General features: G+C 46.1%; 1 protein-coding gene across 3 annotated transcripts; it reads right to left on the reverse strand.

The window, feature by feature from the left end:
- Positions 1-1339: 1339 nt before the first annotated feature.
- LOC135399074 (prolyl 4-hydroxylase subunit alpha-2-like) lies at positions 1340-17710 on the reverse strand. Of its 3 annotated transcripts, none has more exons than XM_064630754.1 (15): positions 17533-17710; positions 13856-14038; positions 12134-12288; positions 10647-10835; positions 8218-8378; positions 6910-6943; positions 5503-5648; positions 5249-5422; positions 4386-4450; positions 4189-4300; positions 3972-4052; positions 3598-3651; positions 3434-3502; positions 1598-1705; positions 1340-1516 (listed from the first exon to the last, which is right to left on the reverse strand). In XM_064630754.1, the coding sequence occupies exons 1-15, from the start codon at positions 17553-17555 to the stop codon at positions 1442-1444; spliced, it is 1629 nt and encodes a 542-aa protein (XP_064486824.1). In that variant the 5' UTR covers positions 17556-17710; the 3' UTR covers positions 1340-1441. The 3 variants fall into 3 exon arrangements, with proteins under 3 accessions (XP_064486824.1, XP_064486823.1, XP_064486825.1); XM_064630753.1 differs by having other exon boundaries at positions 1609-1705; positions 17533-17709; XM_064630755.1 differs by lacking the exons at positions 12134-12288; positions 13856-14038; positions 17533-17710 and adding an exon at positions 11070-12115 and having other exon boundaries at positions 1609-1705.
- Between the last annotated feature and the right edge of the window lie 1397 nt (positions 17711-19107).

Raw genomic sequence — 19107 nt, forward strand, 5'->3', positions numbered from 1 at the left:
GCACCTGCTGATGAAAAGGGATGCATGGAGAGCGAAGCATTTCTGCCTCTGGTGGCAAAGTTCGAGAAACAGACAGTCTGGTTCTTGATGCTGTCAGATTGCCTCACAACATCGCAACAAGTTAATTCGCTAAGTCGCGCCTATACTGGTACAGATCTATTCTTTAAAGAATGGGTCACAACAAAGATCATTGAAGAACAAGTCAGAAATGTACGGCTCGCGTCAAAGTTAACTTGAACACCACTCTAGCCTGCGAAGCGGGAACATAGCAGGGTATACAAAAATACGGATATTTAAAAAAAAATCCTCTCCAGTTGGCATTTTTGCATAAATCCCGGATATTTTTGGAGAATAAAAACAAGTGTGTTTTGCTTGTTATGTGGGGCAGCTGCGTGGCAGTTGTTTCGGCCTCCTTTGTTCGTTCAGGTTGCGAAGGCGAGTTCCTGAAACTGAGCCCTCCCGCGGTGTTGAAACAATCAATTGGACTCATTCGTGTCCAAGACGAAGGTCGTCAGAACGCTGGGCTCGGGTCCGATGTCAACAAAAGAGAATGACAGTCGGAGAAAACGGGATCTTCCTTCCCTCTGACTTGATTCTTGCCGTTCACCCATGTATTCTCGTAATTAAACCGTTATCTGTTTCGTTTTAACCCTGTTTCGGGTCGCTGGTTATCCCTTCGGGTCCAAACCACGCTACCACGGAGGACCCTTGCAACATGCTGTTCTTCTTGATTTCGGGTTACTTCTCATAGTTTCGGTTTATGCAACTGCCTGTTCCAGTAACATTGAATGAGTTTGCATTGTTCTACGAAAGGTAGAGTCCCAATGCACGCGTGGCTGAATGGTGTAGACGCTACACGTCTGTATTAGCTCTCGTACTTCAGTTCTCTAGGAAGCAGAAGAAAGCATCTCCATGAAATAAATGAAAGAGGTAGAAGAAAACGGGAAAAAAGTCAAGTTAAAGAGTTAAAAAAAGTTAGAAGTTAATGTTGCGCGTACCTGGGCTTTTGTGAACAGCCAACACTACAATAAAATAAAGCGGGAGTTTTCCGTGTGACGTTGAATTTGGGTTGTCTTTCACATCGCATCCGAACAAGATCTCAAAAAAGTCCGGATGAAATTATGGATAAAATCCAGAAAAATCCACCGGATAAAATTCATGTGGATTAAATCCAAACAACCCTGGAACAGTCCTGGCATATTCTCTCCCACCACCACCAGGGTGCGCAGGCTGGAATGGCGTTCAAGTTAACTCTGATGCCAGCTGTACAAACGCCCTGAGGTACTGTAGAGAGGGGCAACATTTCCTCGAGTCCGAGGAACACACAAACAACAATAACTGAGGGAACCATACACAGTTTATTCTCCGCGAAGCTGTGTTCTCCCCTCAACGATGGATGATGTGATGGAAGAATGCCGCAAGTTTTATGTTCACAACGGTGCTAGACTGTCTGTAGAGTTCTTGCCGCACGGTAACCGGAACATGTTGCAGTTGGTCCTGAACCACTTGTTAGCGACTGTGCAAGAAAGAATGCACGTGAGCTATCGGGGCCTTCTGCACATGGCTTTTTTTTTTATTGCAAACTTTGCATATTCACCAAATACTCACTCCACTTTGTTCCGAAGAGCACGGGACAACCCCCGTGGGTGGCGAGTTGCTCACCTTCGCCGTCCGTCTTCAGGTTCCACCAGAAGGCGGCGTCGCCCTGAAACGACTTCGGGTTACAGACGCCACCATCGGACCTTCTCGTGCGCATTTGATACGGGTAGCTCGGTTCCGTTCGGCATGCTTCTGTGCAAAGCTCATAGGCGATCGTATTCGTTATCTCTGGATGAAGCGTCACGGGGAATCTGATCTCTATCGTCCGCATTATTTTACGGTATGCAAACCATGAGCCCGACCTTCAACTTGTCGCTATCGAGATAACGCGTGTTTAGAATGGTGGTGGAGGTGGCGCTGCTGCTGCTGAAAAACCTCACCGTTGTCGACCTCACAGAGGTGGGAAACGTCACGACTAAAGCTCTGGGTGAATCCGACTTCCACTCTGGGTGAATCTGACTGGGTGCGTCTGACTGGGTGCGTCCGACTTCTAAAGGAACTGTGCCGATATATGTCTGACAGCGCCCGAGAAAAAGCCAGGAAAAAACCCCAGACAGCACGGGGATTCCAACCCGGTTACCTCCCAGTCTCAGCGTGACATGGCCAGCACGCTAACCACTTCACCCGTGCTTCACCACGGGCTCTTCAGCGAGCCTACCGAGCAGAGGCGGAGAGTTTTCATTTTCCCAGGGGGGGCAAGGGCGCACCGCGAAATAAGTACTCCTGCAGGAGGGGGGGATATGTTTATTAAGAAAAAAAAAGAAAGGTAAGCCAGATGGATGTCGGCGTGTTATTCAAAAAACAAAGTGAAAGGGGGAAGACAAAAAAGGAAAAGAAAAAGAAAGCAAAAGAAAACGAAAAGAAAGAAAGAAAAGAAAAATGAAGAACACAAAACTAATCACACACTCTGGCAGGATCTTATGATGTATGCAGAACTGGTATAGAAATAAGAGGAAGGAAGAACAGAAAAAAAAAGAAGACGAGAGAGAAAACAGAGAGAACGTAAACAGTGAACATGTGCACGACTGAAGGCATTACGCCTTTGAAAACTGAGTGCAAATGGAACAAAATGCATTGAATCCTCGGTGTTTGACCCGAAATGCGCGCAATATTATGAATATGGTCAATGAAATGGACCAGCGGGAGTTGAACCAGCTCCCAACGGATATGCGTTCCGAAGATTCTACCGTTGCATCTCACTGGCAGCTGCAGGTACCTTTTCGACTGCTTTCGTTTCATTGATCTGATTGCTTTGGGCGAAATTCATGCAGTGTGTTGTGTCATCCTCTCTGTTCTTCGCCTCACCTTCTACTGTGATAATGAGTATGGTGGGCGGATCCATATTTTACAAATTGCAAGATGCATTTTTGGGTTGGTGCCTCTTCGCACTTTTGACCCGGGCGCTCCGAGCCCCAAAGGTTGGTGTCAGTCTCTGACTTCCCGGGGGAGGCGGCGCCCCCCCTAGTTCATGTTCCGGGGGGGCAAGGGCCCCCGCGCCCCCCCGCAGTCGGCGTCTATGCTACCGAGACAACGGCTTTGGAGCGCGCGAACTTTAAATATAACGATAACACTCGCTCTGTCAGAGTTTAAGATTGGGGTCCACGTAATGCTAACGAAGGAATACACAAGTATCATTTCGGGTAATGGTTGGCAAGCTTTAGCGTTGCTTCGCTAGAAAAGCAGTAAAATAAATGAAGCCTCCGACTCTAGTCGTATCACCACCTCGGCCATTTAGCGCGTTGTCAATTGAAGCGTGCTGAGCGGGATTCCCATGGGAAAGCGATCTGTTAAGGTACTAAGTAATGAAAGAGCATCCGGCCTTTGACCGGTATACCTTCTTTGGTTCGATCCGTAGTCCGAGGTGTGGAAATACTGTGGCGCCCCCTTCTGCGACGTCGGTCAACTGATAAGAGGGGAAACAAGTGAAACGCATTTTTGCTACTCGATACTTTCTGCCCTCGTTAGATTAAAATCAGATCCAATTGCGATGTAACTCACGTAAACCATGAGCGTCGCCACTCGATCGCCGGCGCCTCTTTCGAAGTCGTGCACCTATAGAGAGACGCGGAGAAATAATTTCATTTTACATGGGCGTCCTTGGTGGATGTCAGCATATTCTTTTCATCCGTGTATTTCTTGCGATTAATGCGTGCTAGAGACTCTTCGCTGATAAACAATGTGCTCAGATATCCTCTATTACACGGCTTTTTAAAATTCTTGAGCGTATGACTTAAACATCGTCGGGGTAATACAAGGCATCTTCCTTATTTCGACGACAATTTTTAACGTTGTGTTGGCGGCAGTTTGCTATGTCGACAAACTCCCATGCTTATAGTTGCACGTGCGCAAGGTACGCTTTGTCGAACACTTACTGGTACGTTGGGCAGGTTGTACGACGTCTGCAGGAAATCAATATGCGATAAGTATTGTCCACCAATACCGTAGTTTGCCAACTGAAAAAATATTTAAAAAAATAAGAGAGAAACAGCATTAGGGATAGATATAGTTAACGCTAGTGCTTTCTGTCGCAGTTTGGGCCTTGTGTAATTTCTGCAATACTGTACAAGAAGCTGATTAAGCACACATTACTTGATACTTCTCCGCTTCTTGTTCATCGAATCTGGTACCGAGGCCTAGGAGGTCCCCGAGGAAGGTGTTTAGACGCACGGCAACATCGGCGTCCTCGTCTCCGAGCCAAGCACTTTTCGATAGAGAAACTAACCTTACTTCAGTGGTTGCACGCTGTTGTTTCCCATGAAAAGTAGGTCTGGATAATATTCACTCACTTTGAGCTCGTCCTGACTCCCGATGCCACGCTTCCTCTGCCTCCAAAGTGTGTGGATCTTTTAAGCTGTTTCAAACAAACACTTAACCTTATTAACCTTATCAAAGACATGGATGCACCCTAGCAGAGATTCCAGCATGCTTCATGGGGAACGAAACCAAGCTATAAGAATGACAGCTGTATATGCATACTGATTTTTTACGACTGTATACGATCTCAGCTGCTCCGGAGTTTAGGGTTTGATTTATCGTGAAAGGGTTTGTAAGACATTAGGGAGTTTTGAGAAAACGTACTAGTAAGGTTCACGATAATGTTTTTGCCAACATGATAAGCGAATCGCCTGATTCCTTTGGAGTCGCTGACACCACGCTACTGATATCTGATTGACTGGCAATGACATACGGAGTCGGAATCTGAGCGCCGCGCTCACGGTTTCCTAGAACTCCCTTTTGATAGTTGTTACTTGTTACGTTATCCAAGCGATGTACTTCGCGCCACAGTATACTAAAAAAAAACAAAAAAAAAACAAATGATTTTTGTAGGAATTGTAGTTAGCGAGATGAAAACCACTGAACACGCCCCTTGTTCGAGCAATAACGTTATCCCTCTCCACGTTGTCGCTGGCACATTACGATTTCATTTCATTCGCTCATAAATCACGAACGACGCAACGCATGAATACCGTTCCTTTTATGTTGATGTCAAGGTAACGCCATTTTTCATTCCGCGATGGTTATATGATTACCGAGCCGTTCGCCTGCTTGATATGGCGGTTATCGGGGATGATCCTGTTCCACTCATGGACTTGGAGGTTAAATATCTATCTTATCACCCTATTACTCGATATCGAACACGCCTTCTTACCCTGGGCTTTGCAAAGGCCAACAGGTCGTTGATGTCCTTCTCTTGAATGACACCATGCATGACAGCCACATATGGCTTTAGATTCAACTCTTCCAGCTTGACCGGATTGAAGCGCAGGAAGGGATGTTTGCCAAAGTAGTATCGGCATCGCAAGTGCCTGTTCAGTTTGGCACTCTGTCGGGATAAATTTCAGTTTTGAAGACGCAGGAAAGAAGAAAGCGGGAACCACGATGATGCGGTCACAAAGTGCTTACCCTGATGTTCTCTCCCCTACATAACCGCTTGAACTGTTGGACCTCTAGTACCTGAGAGATTGAATCGTCGAAGAGTTTCGCCTGGAACTCTGTGGACCTCTGGCGGCGTTCGCTCACCGGCACTCCATATGTCTGCCAGTTCTGACCTGAACCAGTTTGTTTTGCTTCTATGTGACAAATAACACTCTATTTCTCCATATGTGTCCACGTAATCTACTGGCACGGAATGTCTGCTGCGTTGCAGCTTTGACGCCATGCTCTTCCATTTAGAAAGACAATAAGTAGAAAAACAAAAAACAAAAAAAGGAAGTTGAGGAGTTACCTTGACGCGTCTCAGGTGGGAGTACTTTGTTTTCATCGGGAATTTACGCTCTCCCCGTCTGTTATTCTTATTTGTTAAAGTGGTTAGCGTGAACATCTCATTAATGTGTTTCGTTCGTATCTTTTCCTCGCGCATTCACGCGGAAATACCGATTATTTGGCAATAAATGTACCCTGGAGTCGGGAGAATTCTTCGCGCAATAAAATTTATTTCATGAAGCGTTTTTCGCCTTGGTAAGCCATGCACTGAAGGGTCGATGCAGTCAAAGAAAAAGAATAAAATTTTGTTTCTACAGAACCATGTGTGCTCCTTATATAGCATCCATTTGGAACCACTTCTTGCAACGGCATTACTGTCTGTCAGCTTTGAGACGCGTCAGTGCCGGCGTAATTTGGTCCAAACTAGGGGTCAGTGATGGCCAGTAGTTAACTGCATGTAGTTCAACTACGAGTTGAACTACCTGATTGTAGTTAAAAAGCAGTTAGCAACTACTTGCAGAAATGCAGTGGCAACTCCTAGTTAAACTACTATTTTAAGCAGTACACTACAGTAGTTAGGTTACTGAAGGCGCCAACTACTTCCGATTTTGCCGCAAGCTTTACGGCACGTTTGTGCTTCCGACTTTTACCTGGAGCTACTTCTATGATGAGAACGGAGGTGCAGAGCAATTGTGTCGTGCATGTATACTAAATCTTCACTTTTAATGCTTGTCTAATGAAGCCTCATTTGCTGTGAAATAATTCTGCACTTAGTTTATCGCGTAGGCACAGAAAGAATCCCGCCGCAAGCTTTGTATTTGACGATCGTAGCAATTGCTTGAGCCAAATTTTATCATTGGTTGTGATTCATATTTAGATGTTCTGGTCTCGATGCAAACGAAAAGCTCTCGAAAGCACAGATGATCAGAAATGGCAGATTTCAGTCACGTCCTATTCTTCGTGAAGCACAAGAGCAGCTACGGAGTACCGTCTCCGCTGGAAGATGACCTCTGGAGCCACCCATTAGGACTAACGGTCATTGTGTAGCGGATGACAAACAACGAGCAGCACGTATGCAAGTTGAAATGAGGCGCGTGAGAAACTTACCGGCTTTTCCTTTCGTTTCCAAGACCTCGTCGTGCTGAAATCAGATAGCGCAGCGTCAGATGGGAACTTCCGACACGAACAAAGGCACGCTCTCTTCCTTCCCTTGAATCTGCTTAGGTTGTCAGAGCACTATCACGACAGCGAGAGTAGTTTTGTTTCGGACCACCTTCTTCTATTGTTTCGCGAATGGTGTTTAGACAAAATTTTTAAAATGCCGCCGAGTACACGAACGAGGTGGTCACAATAGAGCCCACACGGTCAGGGGCATGCAGTTTTATCGACCAGCTTCCGTACAGAGTCTGCACCTCGGTAGTCTGCACTTCATCAGTTAAGAAAAAAAAAAGAAAATTGATCAGACAGTGAATTTTTAGCAAAACTAGCGGAATAAAAAGATCATTATAAATCATCATTATAAATAAAGATATTAAAAAAATCATTAAACGCAAGAGGGGAAGACGATTTACAACGCGTAATTTTGAATTTTACGGTTTGTGTGCATTACATTTTCATTCTCTCTTCCCTGATTGTTTTACTGCCTACTTCAGTGTACCATCTTTTTTTTTTTTTTTTTGACTGATTAAGTGCAGACTGCACAAAAGGTCGTCAATAAAACAAAACTAGATGCTAAAACAACAGCAACGACTTGATACTGACGATGAGATGGATGTGGGGGGAGGGGGATATGAAGATTTGTTCAAGAAAAAAGAAACGGTCAGCCAGACATAGGTCGGCTTGCTATTCAAAAAAAGAAGTGCGGCAGTGCGGTACACTAACCGTATGGGCGATGTTCTGAAGGCTGTTCGTTTAATTTGCTTGCACGATGCGCTGAACGTAAATAAAATAAATGAATAATACTATTGTCTATTATTTATTTATTTACTGTACATACGTTAAGGGCAGCATCGCGGGTACAACATAACGGATGGTGTGCACAAGGTACTCATAATTGACGCCGAAAATAAACGAATAAAGGAGGAAGGAAAAAAATAAAATATTATATATATATATATACATATTATACATTTATAAATAAATATAAATATATGTAAACATAGATAAATGAATATTTATAAATAAATATTCCCCCTAACATTGCCCACTCGCCTAATAAATAGCTCACCCCTTGTCTTCTTCCTTAAATTTCGATGCAGCCAGAAATGTGCCGATCAACTACAAGGGGTCTTTTCCGCTTGAACTGAAACCGCAATGTTCGCAGGAGGCAAGACCACAAGCAGGGTCATCGAAATTCATTCCACCCAGTTGATCCGATCTTATCGCCAAGAGATTAACGTTATCCTATACGTGTACCTTCTTGATGGCGTTGTCGTAGAAGGGCTGCACTTCCTCCTTCCTGAGCGAAGGAGGCTGCTCGGATTCTGTTCGCTCCAGAGCTTCTTCGAACCATTCCACTGCTCGGTCGAAAAAGCCCGTCTGAAAGGCCACTTTGCCGATGAAGAAGCAATCCCGACCTGGGTTCGGAACAGCGAGACAATGCTTATAAATGTTACGATGGGACCGAACTTAAAGCTAACCAGAGATTCCGGAGCATTCTTATCGCAGCATGCAAACCTGAGATTACAACTTGTTGCAGTCCCATGCTTTTAACGAGTGCATGTTCTTTTGGCGAAAAACAAAAATCAATCAATCATTTCTCTTTTCTTTCTTTTTGGCAGAAAGCAGGATGCGGGGACATTAAGTTGCCAAATATGTGTGTGCTGCTATGCACTTTTGATGGAAGGAATGGTCCACTCTAAAGGAGAAAGAGATCAAAAATATTTCGCAGAAAAACAAAAAGAAGAAGAAAAGAGAGAGAGTAAAAACCGAGAGAGGAACAGCTTTTTCCTGAGACTGCGTGTCATTTGGGCTTATAGCCTGGGCATATTACCTACTCTGACAGAGTGTGTGAATATCATGTTTGTCTCCTCTGCGTACACGTGCATTTTTTTCTTAGCTCTTTTCGTAGGAGTGGTGTATTTACACGGAATTGACGTTCGTTATTTAGACGACTATACAGGGTGTTTCACGAAAAAGGAGCCAAAGTTTTTTTTTTTTTTTTTTGATTCATTCTACACCAAAAAGACGGACTGCATGGTGTTACCAGTGGTGGGAAGATACTCAAACTCTTTTTGTTTCGTAATTAATTAATTAAGCAAAATTAGTTAGTGTAAGGTTTTAATTGCAAAAGCAAAATATTATTGATTTATATGAATTCCATCACTCTGTACCCCGTAGTTAGTACTTGATGTTTCCCACGCACTCCGGCATCCGGTTCGGCCTTGGGCGTTCGGGAATGACCCACTTGGTTGGCGCGTCTTTGTTACCGGCCGAAGTAATCCCTTGAGCCACTTGCACGGTGGATACTACAGCATGTTCAAGATGGCGGACCGGCTTACTGGATTTAGTTCATGTTGGAAAGGGGAAAATCACGTGACAAACCTAGTTATGTTAACGAATTAGGTGTTTGGTTTTGGTTTCACGGTTTTGATTTTATTGGACCCTGCATATAGTGGGCAGTGGTCAATTTCGCACTTTATAAGCGTGAGCGAGCTATTTTCGGACAGCTCGAGCGGGGACACTTGCTACAGGAAGGTCTGGGACCTGGTATCACCGTCCATCCCCGCCGGGTTCCTGTTCCGTAAGACTTTGTCTTGATTTGCATTGCCTTGTACATAGTGTGTATTAATTAAACACTGTTGCTGTTGAGTACTTCGCTCGTCGGACGTCTTTCTTGGGATCAACCTCTGCTCCTAGAACGCATCACGAACTTCTCAGTGGGAGAGAAACTTTACTGTTAGTCTTTTTTTTATTGTAAGGATTACAGCCAAAAAGTGAATGAGAAAGTTGTAGCGGGCGATACAGCGACACGATACCCGTTGATTGCAACTTTGTACCTCTAAATGCTTTTTTTCCTGGCTCCAAAGACGGGTTTGCAAAAAAAAACCGACGCGGGACCTGTCGCAGACGCGCGAGGAATATCAATGTCAAGCCAAAATGTCCAGCAAAAATGTCAAAATGTCAGTGAGAACTGTGACTAGTCTTCGCTCGATAACAGGACGCTCGAGGGCGCTGTGACCCGGCACTCCTTGCCCGTCGGTGATAGGTCCAGCGTTGTGCTTTTTTCCTTTTTTTTTTCTTTTTTTTGCAATCCCGAAAATTATAGTCTTTGGAGCTGGAAAAAAAAAAAGGATCCGTTAGAGGTACAAAGTTGCAGTCAACGGGTGTCCCCAAGCAGCCCAACATCTTGGCCCAATATTGCACCAATATTGGCAATGTCGGCCCAGTATTGGGCCAAGATGTTGGGACTGCTTGGGTCGTGTCGTTGTATCTCCCGCTACGACTTTCTCGTTGAGATTTTGGCTTAATCCTTATTGTTTTTACTGACAAAATAATTTTACTCCATTAATTAATTAATTACAAAACAAAACTAGTTTGAGTATACTCACACCACTGGTAACGCTGTGCAGTCCGTCTTTTTGGTGTACGATGAACCAATTATTATTATTATTTTTTTTAAAAGTTTGGCTCCTTTTTCGCACAATTTTCGCGATGAGTCAAATTTTCATGCGTTCTCACGAATTCCACCCCGAATCGCTCTTGCGCTTCCGTGTCTCGTTATTCCCGTACGTGCTTAATTTTCTGCATACGCGTACTTTATTAAGAACGGATAACTATGTGAACAACGCCTGAAACTATCTCTTCTGTTAACTCTACAGAGAGACAGCGTGGGACATTCTCACCCGAGAGCGCTTGCTGTCCCTTGATCCCTTTCTCGCTGGTAGAAGTCTTGAGAAGTCCATCAGCCAGCTGAGTCATGTTCAGCAGGTAAGTGTCCTGTAAACGGACGATGGACGCAGCCATGCCATGGAAGTCTTCTTCCCAGGGAAGCATGCGGTGATGACGCATAGCGGTGATGTTGATCATGGGGTCTGTCACACAGAATGTCCGATGGGTCGTCTCGTAATCGAGCCTTTCACAACGGGTTCATTCATCAAAAACGTCTACCGGATGTTTTTAAATATCAGTTATTCCGAGGTGTGTGGTTTCACTGAATAGCTTCAGTGACTCTAGTTTACAGTACCGGAATGAGAAGCCGTACAGAGTAACTTGGAGTTTTGATTGATTGATCGATTAAGATATAAAAAATATGGAGATGAACTTACTTGGAGTTGTACTTAGGATAACATTAACTCATTTTTCGCTCCTGCGTGAATGACAGGGACACTTACGTAACTACTTGTAACTTTTGTTGTTTACATTGCTCTTGTTCTAAACCACATTAGTTCGGTTTCATATAAAAATAAAAAAGAGAAGGGGGAAAACGCACTCCTTCCTTCTCTGCCTTCTTCTTCTTCAAGAAGTTCGGGGAAGAGGGAAAGGGAGTTCGGCTTTTCGGTGAAGTGTTCGGCTCTTCATAGCTGCATAACGTTTTAAGAAGGCATTTGTTTTGTCTTCCGCCGCCGGTGTTGAGGACGCGGAGCCGGAGTCGTCTTCCTGTTCTCTCACTCTTCAGTGTCGCGTTCTTCAGGCTCAAAAGAAGTTTTCTGTATACACTCCTCGGCTCTCGGTTTTCTGAGGGACACCTGATATCGCATTCCGTTGTCGATCACGCGGGTTGCCTGCTACCTGAGAATGGTGACGGTCTTGTTTTCCTTTGGGCGCTCGCCACAAAGGTGAAAGGGGTTCTGGGCACCTAGAGTCAGTGAATAGGGGTATTCCTTCTCCGCGCCGGTGCCGCCGTTCGGAGCCCTCGATTGGGCCGATCGTGTCACGTGGTTTCTACTTCCAAGCACGCGCCGTCTATGTTGACTCGTTGAGTCCCCTCCATCCAAAACCGGTTTCCCCGGTCGCGAGCTGGCTCGACTGCGCTGCTGCGCGCAGTTCTCCGGCGGAGAAGGGGGAGAATGTTGTCCCGTTGCTAGGCGACGCAGCCGTGCCGGACCCAAGATGGTGGACTCGTCCGCCGGCGTGGCTCAGTGTTGCTACTCTGCTCCCTATTTAGTGACTCTATGGGCACTGACTCACGAGCCCATGGTGTCAAAGTTAGTTACAATAATAATAATAATAATGAATAAATAAAAATAAAGGATGTCGCTCTCGATTGTATATGCGCAGCACAACACGTACCGATCCGTCAAAAGCAGGTGCATAATTGAAGTTTAATAGTAAGAATAGTAGTAATAAGTAATAATAGCATAGTAAGTAATAGTAATAAGTAATAACGTACCATATGCACGCAGTCTATGAATGTGACTCTCGACTGCTCCCAATTGGACCGTCATCCTCTTGGCAAGATGGAAAGCGTGTATGGGATGCATCATATGTTGCTCCACTGCCTCATCCGTCTTCAGCCCCTCGTATATTTTTTCACTATTCACGTACCTCAATTGGAGGGAGCAGAGCTCAGAATTAGTTCATCGGTGATACCATAGTCTAGCCACTAGAATATATTCTCGGATACTTATAGTAGTCAAATGTTGGCGGAACTTTGCATTTAAACTTGGTCTAACTCAATGTGCTTATATAGATGGGTAGGAATCCAGCGAACCGGTAGAGATGTAGGAAGGGAGTTGCCTCAGGACAGAAGCCGCCGATATTTCGAACAGAAGACTGTTCTTCTTCTGGGCACCGTCCTCATCATTGGCATGGTATTTAAAGGGTTAGGTGTGACGTGTTTAAAGCTTCATGCTTAAAGGTTCACAATTCGCATGAACCTTTCAACACGTCACACCTAACCCTTTAAATACCATGCCAATGATAAGGACGGTGCCCAGAAGAAGAACAGTCTCTGTTCGAAATGTCGGCGGCTTCTGTCCTGAGGCAACTCCCTTCCTCAATGTGCTTATAGTGCGGCACATTGATTATATTCAGCACATGTCGGAGTATCATACTGAAGTAAACATTCTATGAATGTTCACACTGCTAAGGTTCCGACTTTTCGGAGTTTTCCTTTACCAAAAATTTCAAGTTTTCAATTTCAGAAAAATTTCGACTTTTTCGGAGGTTAAACAAAAGTGGAGCTATATGGAAACAGTATGGACTACTAGTAGACTCTTACTGTGACCACAGCGTTATCGTTGTATAACCAGAGCGTGTATTATTTGTGTGTGCTAGAGATTGACACGGACCGCTATTTTTCGGCCCGACCCGGACATTCCGAAATGAGGCCCTGCCGGTTTGAGTCCGTCAGAGAATGACCAGGCCCGCTCGTGGCCCGCCCGCCCACCCGATGGGAGCTGCCGAAAAAAAAAAAAAAAAAAAAAACATGGTAGGAACCATAGCGTCACCAACCAACCACCTTGCGTAGTACGAGATCCTGGAGAGATCGATTATCGTACGTTCTCAGATTTGCTTCTCAATATTCATAGTGCTGAAAATCAAACGCCTAGGGGCGGACATTCATTATTCCGAACACAACAGGAACGCCGGCGCCACAACTAATAAAAGCAGTTTCAAACAGTTAAAACTTATGGGTCCCGAAACGTCATGTGTTTTTAACGGTTTCTAAACCGTTTTATTTGTTATGCTACCGGTGTGCCTCTTGTTTTCGGAATAAAGAATATTCACAATGCATGGGGCTTAATCGCTTCATCGTCGTTACGGTCGTTATGAGCTAACGAGCGGCGGGAAATTCAAAAAGGCGGGCGGGAAATTCAAAAAGATGGGCACATGACACATTGCGCGTGACGTATCCCACGCCCTTCACGTATCACACGAAGAGCGCTGTGCACGTGTTTTATCACGTGCCCTTCTCGTCGAGTGCCCCGCCTCTCGTTAGCTCCTAACGCGTGCAAGTGATTAAGCCCGGCCCAGCCCATGCCCGGAGCCGAACAGGTATATGGGTAGCCCGAACCGTGCCGGCGGGTCTCGACCTGGCACGGCCTGTGTCAATCTCTAGTGTGTGTGCTACGGTCTTTGAAGGGGTACTACACATGCAGTGTGGGCTTACTGTAGAAGGGTTTGCTGGAGCGCCTTGAGATTCTCAATGTAGACCAGCAACATGACTTTCACTTCTTTTTCGAACTTGACGAGGTCCGAGAGTGCGGACACGGACGAATAAAAGTCCCTTTGAAATTGTCCATAACAAAATGGTGCCACGAACAGAAACATGCATGTCCACTGCAGCAACGTCCTGCGCAAAACAAAAGGAATTGGTAAGGTCAGGTGCAGGAGATGGCTCCACAACTCGATCAACAGATAATTTGTCAGAGTTTTCAAACAAGAAACGTGGAGGGTGGCATCCCCCCCAACTACGAACACATGGTAATTGCAGAGCCGTTTCGAGATGAGGGGCGAGAGGGGCAGCCGCCCCGGGCGCCGGGCGGCATGTCGAAGGTGCAAAGGTGTCCAAAACAGGGACTCAAGGCAATCTAAGGACCTTATAGAGCAACTAATTCGCGGCTATTGTTGTACCTTGTACCTTGTACCTTGTCTGGGGGGGGGGGGGGGGCGCTTCGCGCTTACCCTGCCCCAGGCGGAACTTCTCCTCGGAACGGCTCTTGGTTGCATAGCTATGAACTAAACGCTTACTGCAGCACTACGCTCACTGATCAGATGCCCTTTGGTGGATCACTTGAAACCTAATCTTTTATATCACTATCGAATCGCTTGGGAATTACCAGTTCCAGTGGCTTAGTGGTTAAGTTGATCGTCTTCTACACTCTTAAAAATGAACTTCACCGCATAGCACGCTCCTAGCCAACCATCATCTCGAATGATATCGTTATCTGCGCTGATATGCTGAAAACGGGAGGCGTACACCTTTTTGTGACACTATAATTGTCACAAAAATGGCGTACGCCTCCCGTTTTCAGCAAATCAGGTAAGAGAACGATGTCATTCGAGATGATAGTTGGCTAGGAGCGTGCTATGCGGTGAAGTTTTGTTTTAAGAGTGTAAACGCTGACACGTTAATGTGATCCGCGTTCGAATCCCGTCCGGATATGTAGAGGAGGTGGTCATCTACACGAGGTTCTGATCCGTGGTCAACGCTCTCGGGGGGATCCGGATGTGCGAAGGAGTAGCTCAACCTGTCGCCTTTCCCCAGGACGAAGACGATAAGACTGAACAGCGTGTGCTGGAGCATGGCTGTCGTCGGTGTTGTCTCCAGGTCGCTACATCGCTTCCTTCGAATGCAGAGCCGTGTTTGCTGTGGGGATCTGCGGCTCAGGAGAATGGCTACGGCGCAGGTGTGGCGGGATAGCGTGAAGAGACAGAGTGCCGGCGTCTACTGACGTCCATTGCTCCCCCCTCTCCCCATGAGCCCTCCGAGGGGGTGCCCTAGAAGACAACTTTCGTGCAGGAAGAAGCCGCTTTAGGAAGGTAGAGTGCTGGGCCCAAAGTAGACGCCGGCACTGGACAGACAGCCGGGCGGGTTCCAGGGAAGTCTGAAGGCTTCTCCCAAGCGTGTGGCCACAGTATCGTTGGCGTCAGTGTTGTACAGTACTGTACTGTTGGCTACAGTACAGTGGCGTTGGCTTCCTCGTGGCGGGCTCACAGTGCAGGGGTCCACAGGGGACCGGAACATCCCGCTGGCGAAGCTGGAGCGTGCACCTCCCTTGAGCCTCAGGCGCTGTTCTGTGTGCAGTTGTCTCAGGGCCAGTTGGGGGTAGCCAAGGTCGTGCTTAAAGCTGGGAGGCGGTGGGTTCGAATTCTAGCACCGGTATAAGATTTTCCCTGTGTTTTCCGAAGGCTTTCCAGACGATTATCGGCACAGTTCCCCTTGAAGTAGGCAGGACCAACCCCACCATCACCCCCTCTTTCCTGCTGTCCTCTAACTCTCCATCTGCACACATCTGTACACCCCTGATAGTCACAGTTCCTTCGCGACGCTACCACGAGATAAAAAATTTAAAAAAAGTCCTAGCACGCGCGGCGCCGCACGGGCAGATCGCTCGGAAATAACACAGCAACTAACCAATGGTGTTTGACAACGTGTCCTTTATTCCTCAATCATGTACGGTAGGTGGGAGCTAGGCCAGCGGTGGCTGATCTAGGGTGCCTCAATACTAACTCCGTCTGCACAGAGGGACATAGTATTCAGGCACCCTAGGCTAACCTGACCCTGGAGCGCATGCACAGCCGCACGATGACGACGAACTCATCTTCTTCGTGCGTAAAGACCAGCCAGCTCTGGATCAGCAGATACGATCGCTGCAGGTCATGCTGCAGGTTGTTGCTGTTGGGTATCCCGGCTGCCCCCCATTGGTGTTCGCCACCCCTCCTCTACTTCTCTTGCATTTTTTTTTTTTTTTCAGGGGCTTACGGCGTACTCAGATTATGAAATGGAGTAGAGAATTAACTTTACGGTTTCAACTAATCGAGAAAGATGGAGATAGAAAATAAAAAGTAATCAGTTGAAAGCAGTGGGCAAAAAGCACTGTGTCCGCGATTTGATGATCTGTGGAACGAAAAGCGGACACTATTAGCTGCTGACACAGTTTCTTTAAATAATGTAAGTGATGAATTTGTAATGTAACCAATGTCAATAAATTTCTGAAGGACACAGCCGGGTTACTGCACCGCCCACAGCCGCGTAGGACTTGCGCGACGCCTGTGGGCAGTGTAAGGAACCGAAGTACGAGGCTGCCATCTGTCGATTAAGGTCGAAAATTTCTGAAAAACCAGTTTCGGTTTCATCCGCGCGGTGTCTCACTTGTGGACGTAGTACAGCTCAGTGCGCTGTAAAAGTGTTAAACTGTTAATGCAGATAATCCTGTGTTTTTGTCTCCTGACAATTATTATTAAGCGGAATGCATCACAGTGATCGTGTCATGTTTTCACCGCTTTTAACGTTCATGTTAGCCGATGTTTTTGGTACCTCGTGGCTTGTTTTACCAGTGCTTCAAATAATTATATTCTAAATTTGAACGGTTTTCAAGACCTGGAAACCGTTGGCCAAATAATTGTGCCGGTATTGCCAATATTGGGCCTAGATGTTGTGCTGCTATAGAGTCAGTTCCGCCTCAGTTTCAGGACAGCGGCAGCGCTATCCGTTCGACTGAGTCGCGGGTTGCGCAGAGCTACCACGCTATCCATTACGTACGCAAAGGCGGTAGCTGAAACTCTCTTATTGGATTTCCGAGCCATTCACTCACGATGGGTGATGACCGATAGGAGCGTACGGCTACGCATAAGCTACACTTCTTATTTTAGTGTGTAAGTACGTTATACAGCATGCCAATGACTGATAGCACTGCAGTTTTTCAGTTGGACAGGACTATTACCTACAGTGATCAACAGTATGGAACCTGAGCTATAACGCTGAAATTCAGCCGCGAACGGTTTCCTAAAAAAAAGAAAAAAAAAAGAGAGAAAGAAACGCAATATGTAGTCGGGAGTTTCTCACAGCCAAAAACCACTGATCGCAGTGCAGAAAACTGCAATCCCTATCATCCTCGCATTGCCGAAAAGTCTACTAAAGGTATGCGGATACACAGAAAAGCTCACTGTAATTTCGCTTAATTTTGCTTGCGCCTTTCATCAAGGACAAAACAGGAAATCAAGAAAAAAGACTCAGCGCCACAGTGTCACTATGTCCCAAATATCTCGCATACAACCGCCCCAATTCATCGTTCAAAACATTCTTTCCCAGCACAAACGCAGAAATAATGACATCCAACTCACCTGCTGGAATGATGCAGCGGCATTCTTGACCTCGCGAAATTCGTTCCGGTATGTAATGGTTCCTTTTCACAACTTTCTCCGCACTTTCGAGTTCGACGGAACAAACAGCCGGCTTCGGGCAGCGTTGCCGCGCTGCTTCGTCAGCCTCGACTGGTGTTTGGGATACCCTAAACCGTACGTCTCAACTCCGCGTGATAAGTGTGTAGCCCGAGCCATACAGAGTTCGCCACGCCGTTTTGGAAGGCCAGCGAGGGTCAGCAAATTTCAAATCGCCGAAGAAAGCTGCCGGTTTTTTGTTACGTCCGTCGAGCTTTTCGGGTACGTGAGGTGTGTCGCATAGAGGCGATATCTTGCAGCACGTGTCACTGGCTTTTTATTGTGTTCTCTCCGTGTCGTGTACCGTTCACATGTGAAGACTGAAGAGGCTAGCACTTCTGAAGCCCACAATCCACGGCAGCATTGCACGGCACCATTATCATTATCATTTAGCGATTTAGAAAGCTATATCCAGTGGACCACTGCACTGTGCTGCTGAAAGAAAAATACGCGGGTGATTTTTGTAAAATTCCGTGTTACCGCAGCGAAGCCTGTGTAGCTATGGGCGGTGTACCGATGTGGACAGATGGAGAGAGGGCAGCAGGAAGGAGTGAGGGACAGGGGGGGGGGGAGAACTAGTATGCGTCCTGTGCCGACTTCAAGGGGAAATGTGCCGACATTCGTCTCGAAAACCCAGGGAAAACCTCGGACAGCACTGCCCGTGGTAGGATTCGAACCCACCACCTCCCAATCTTCAGCACGACCCTGGCTACTACTTAGCCGGGCTTAGCCTTAACTCCAATCGACCATGCCGCTCACACATGAATATACATGGGATGATGATGTGAAAGAAACAATGCTTCTGCTTGCTATGGAAAAACAAACGTTTCGATGTTTCGATAGTACATGCTTCTGCTGTGTGCAGTGTTTGTACTGCGCGAAAAATCCCTTGGCACAAACCTCATCCTTCTATGTCTACATCAAAGTTTCTTAGAGAAATTATGTAACTATACTTACAAAATCAATGGAAAAAGAGAGAGAGAGAGAGAGAGAGATACAGAGAGTTGCAAAACACCTGCGCGACTTATTCAGCAGTCAAAAACAAGAATACCCGCGAGCCGAAGGAACATCTCCTCCTGCATCTCGTCAACATCTATAGCGCAGAGGTCTAGTCACCTCTAATCGGAGATTTGCTTTTTCATGATGCAAGCCTATACAGAAGGGATTTGTCGTTAAAGCTATCGCGTATCACCTTTATTTTATCATCACCGTTGAAACGGAGTGGTGTGAAGTTTCCTTCCTGACAGACACACATTAATAACGATAAAAAGGACTGCCAGGTATACATAAAACACAAGAGTAAAAACCGGGACTAGTGCACCCAAAAGGGGAAAAAAGTGGGAGGACGACAATACTGCGTAAGTCGCGCAGGTGTTTTGTAACTCTCTCTCTCGCTCTCTCTCTTTTTTAAATTCATTTTGTAAGTATAGTTGCATAATTTCGCTTTGAAACTTTGATGCAGATATAGAAGTATGAGGT

This window comes from Ornithodoros turicata, chromosome 6 (assembly GCF_037126465.1).
Source record: "Ornithodoros turicata isolate Travis chromosome 6, ASM3712646v1, whole genome shotgun sequence".
NCBI lineage: Eukaryota > Metazoa > Arthropoda > Arachnida > Ixodida > Argasidae > Ornithodoros > Ornithodoros turicata.

Bases quoted from the DNA above. Each gene is read 5' to 3' on its own strand.
- LOC135399074 (XM_064630754.1), bottom strand. From the start codon at position 17,555: ATGCCGCTGCATCATTCCAGCAG. The intron at 10,836-12,133 runs GTACGTTATTAC...TCTGTGTGACAG, and splicing joins TCATAGACTGCGTGCATATG to ACCCCATGATCAACATCACC. The intron at 4,053-4,188 runs GTAATGTGTGCT...ATATTTTTTCAG, and splicing joins AAGAAGCGGAGAAGTATCAA to TTGGCAAACTACGGTATTGG.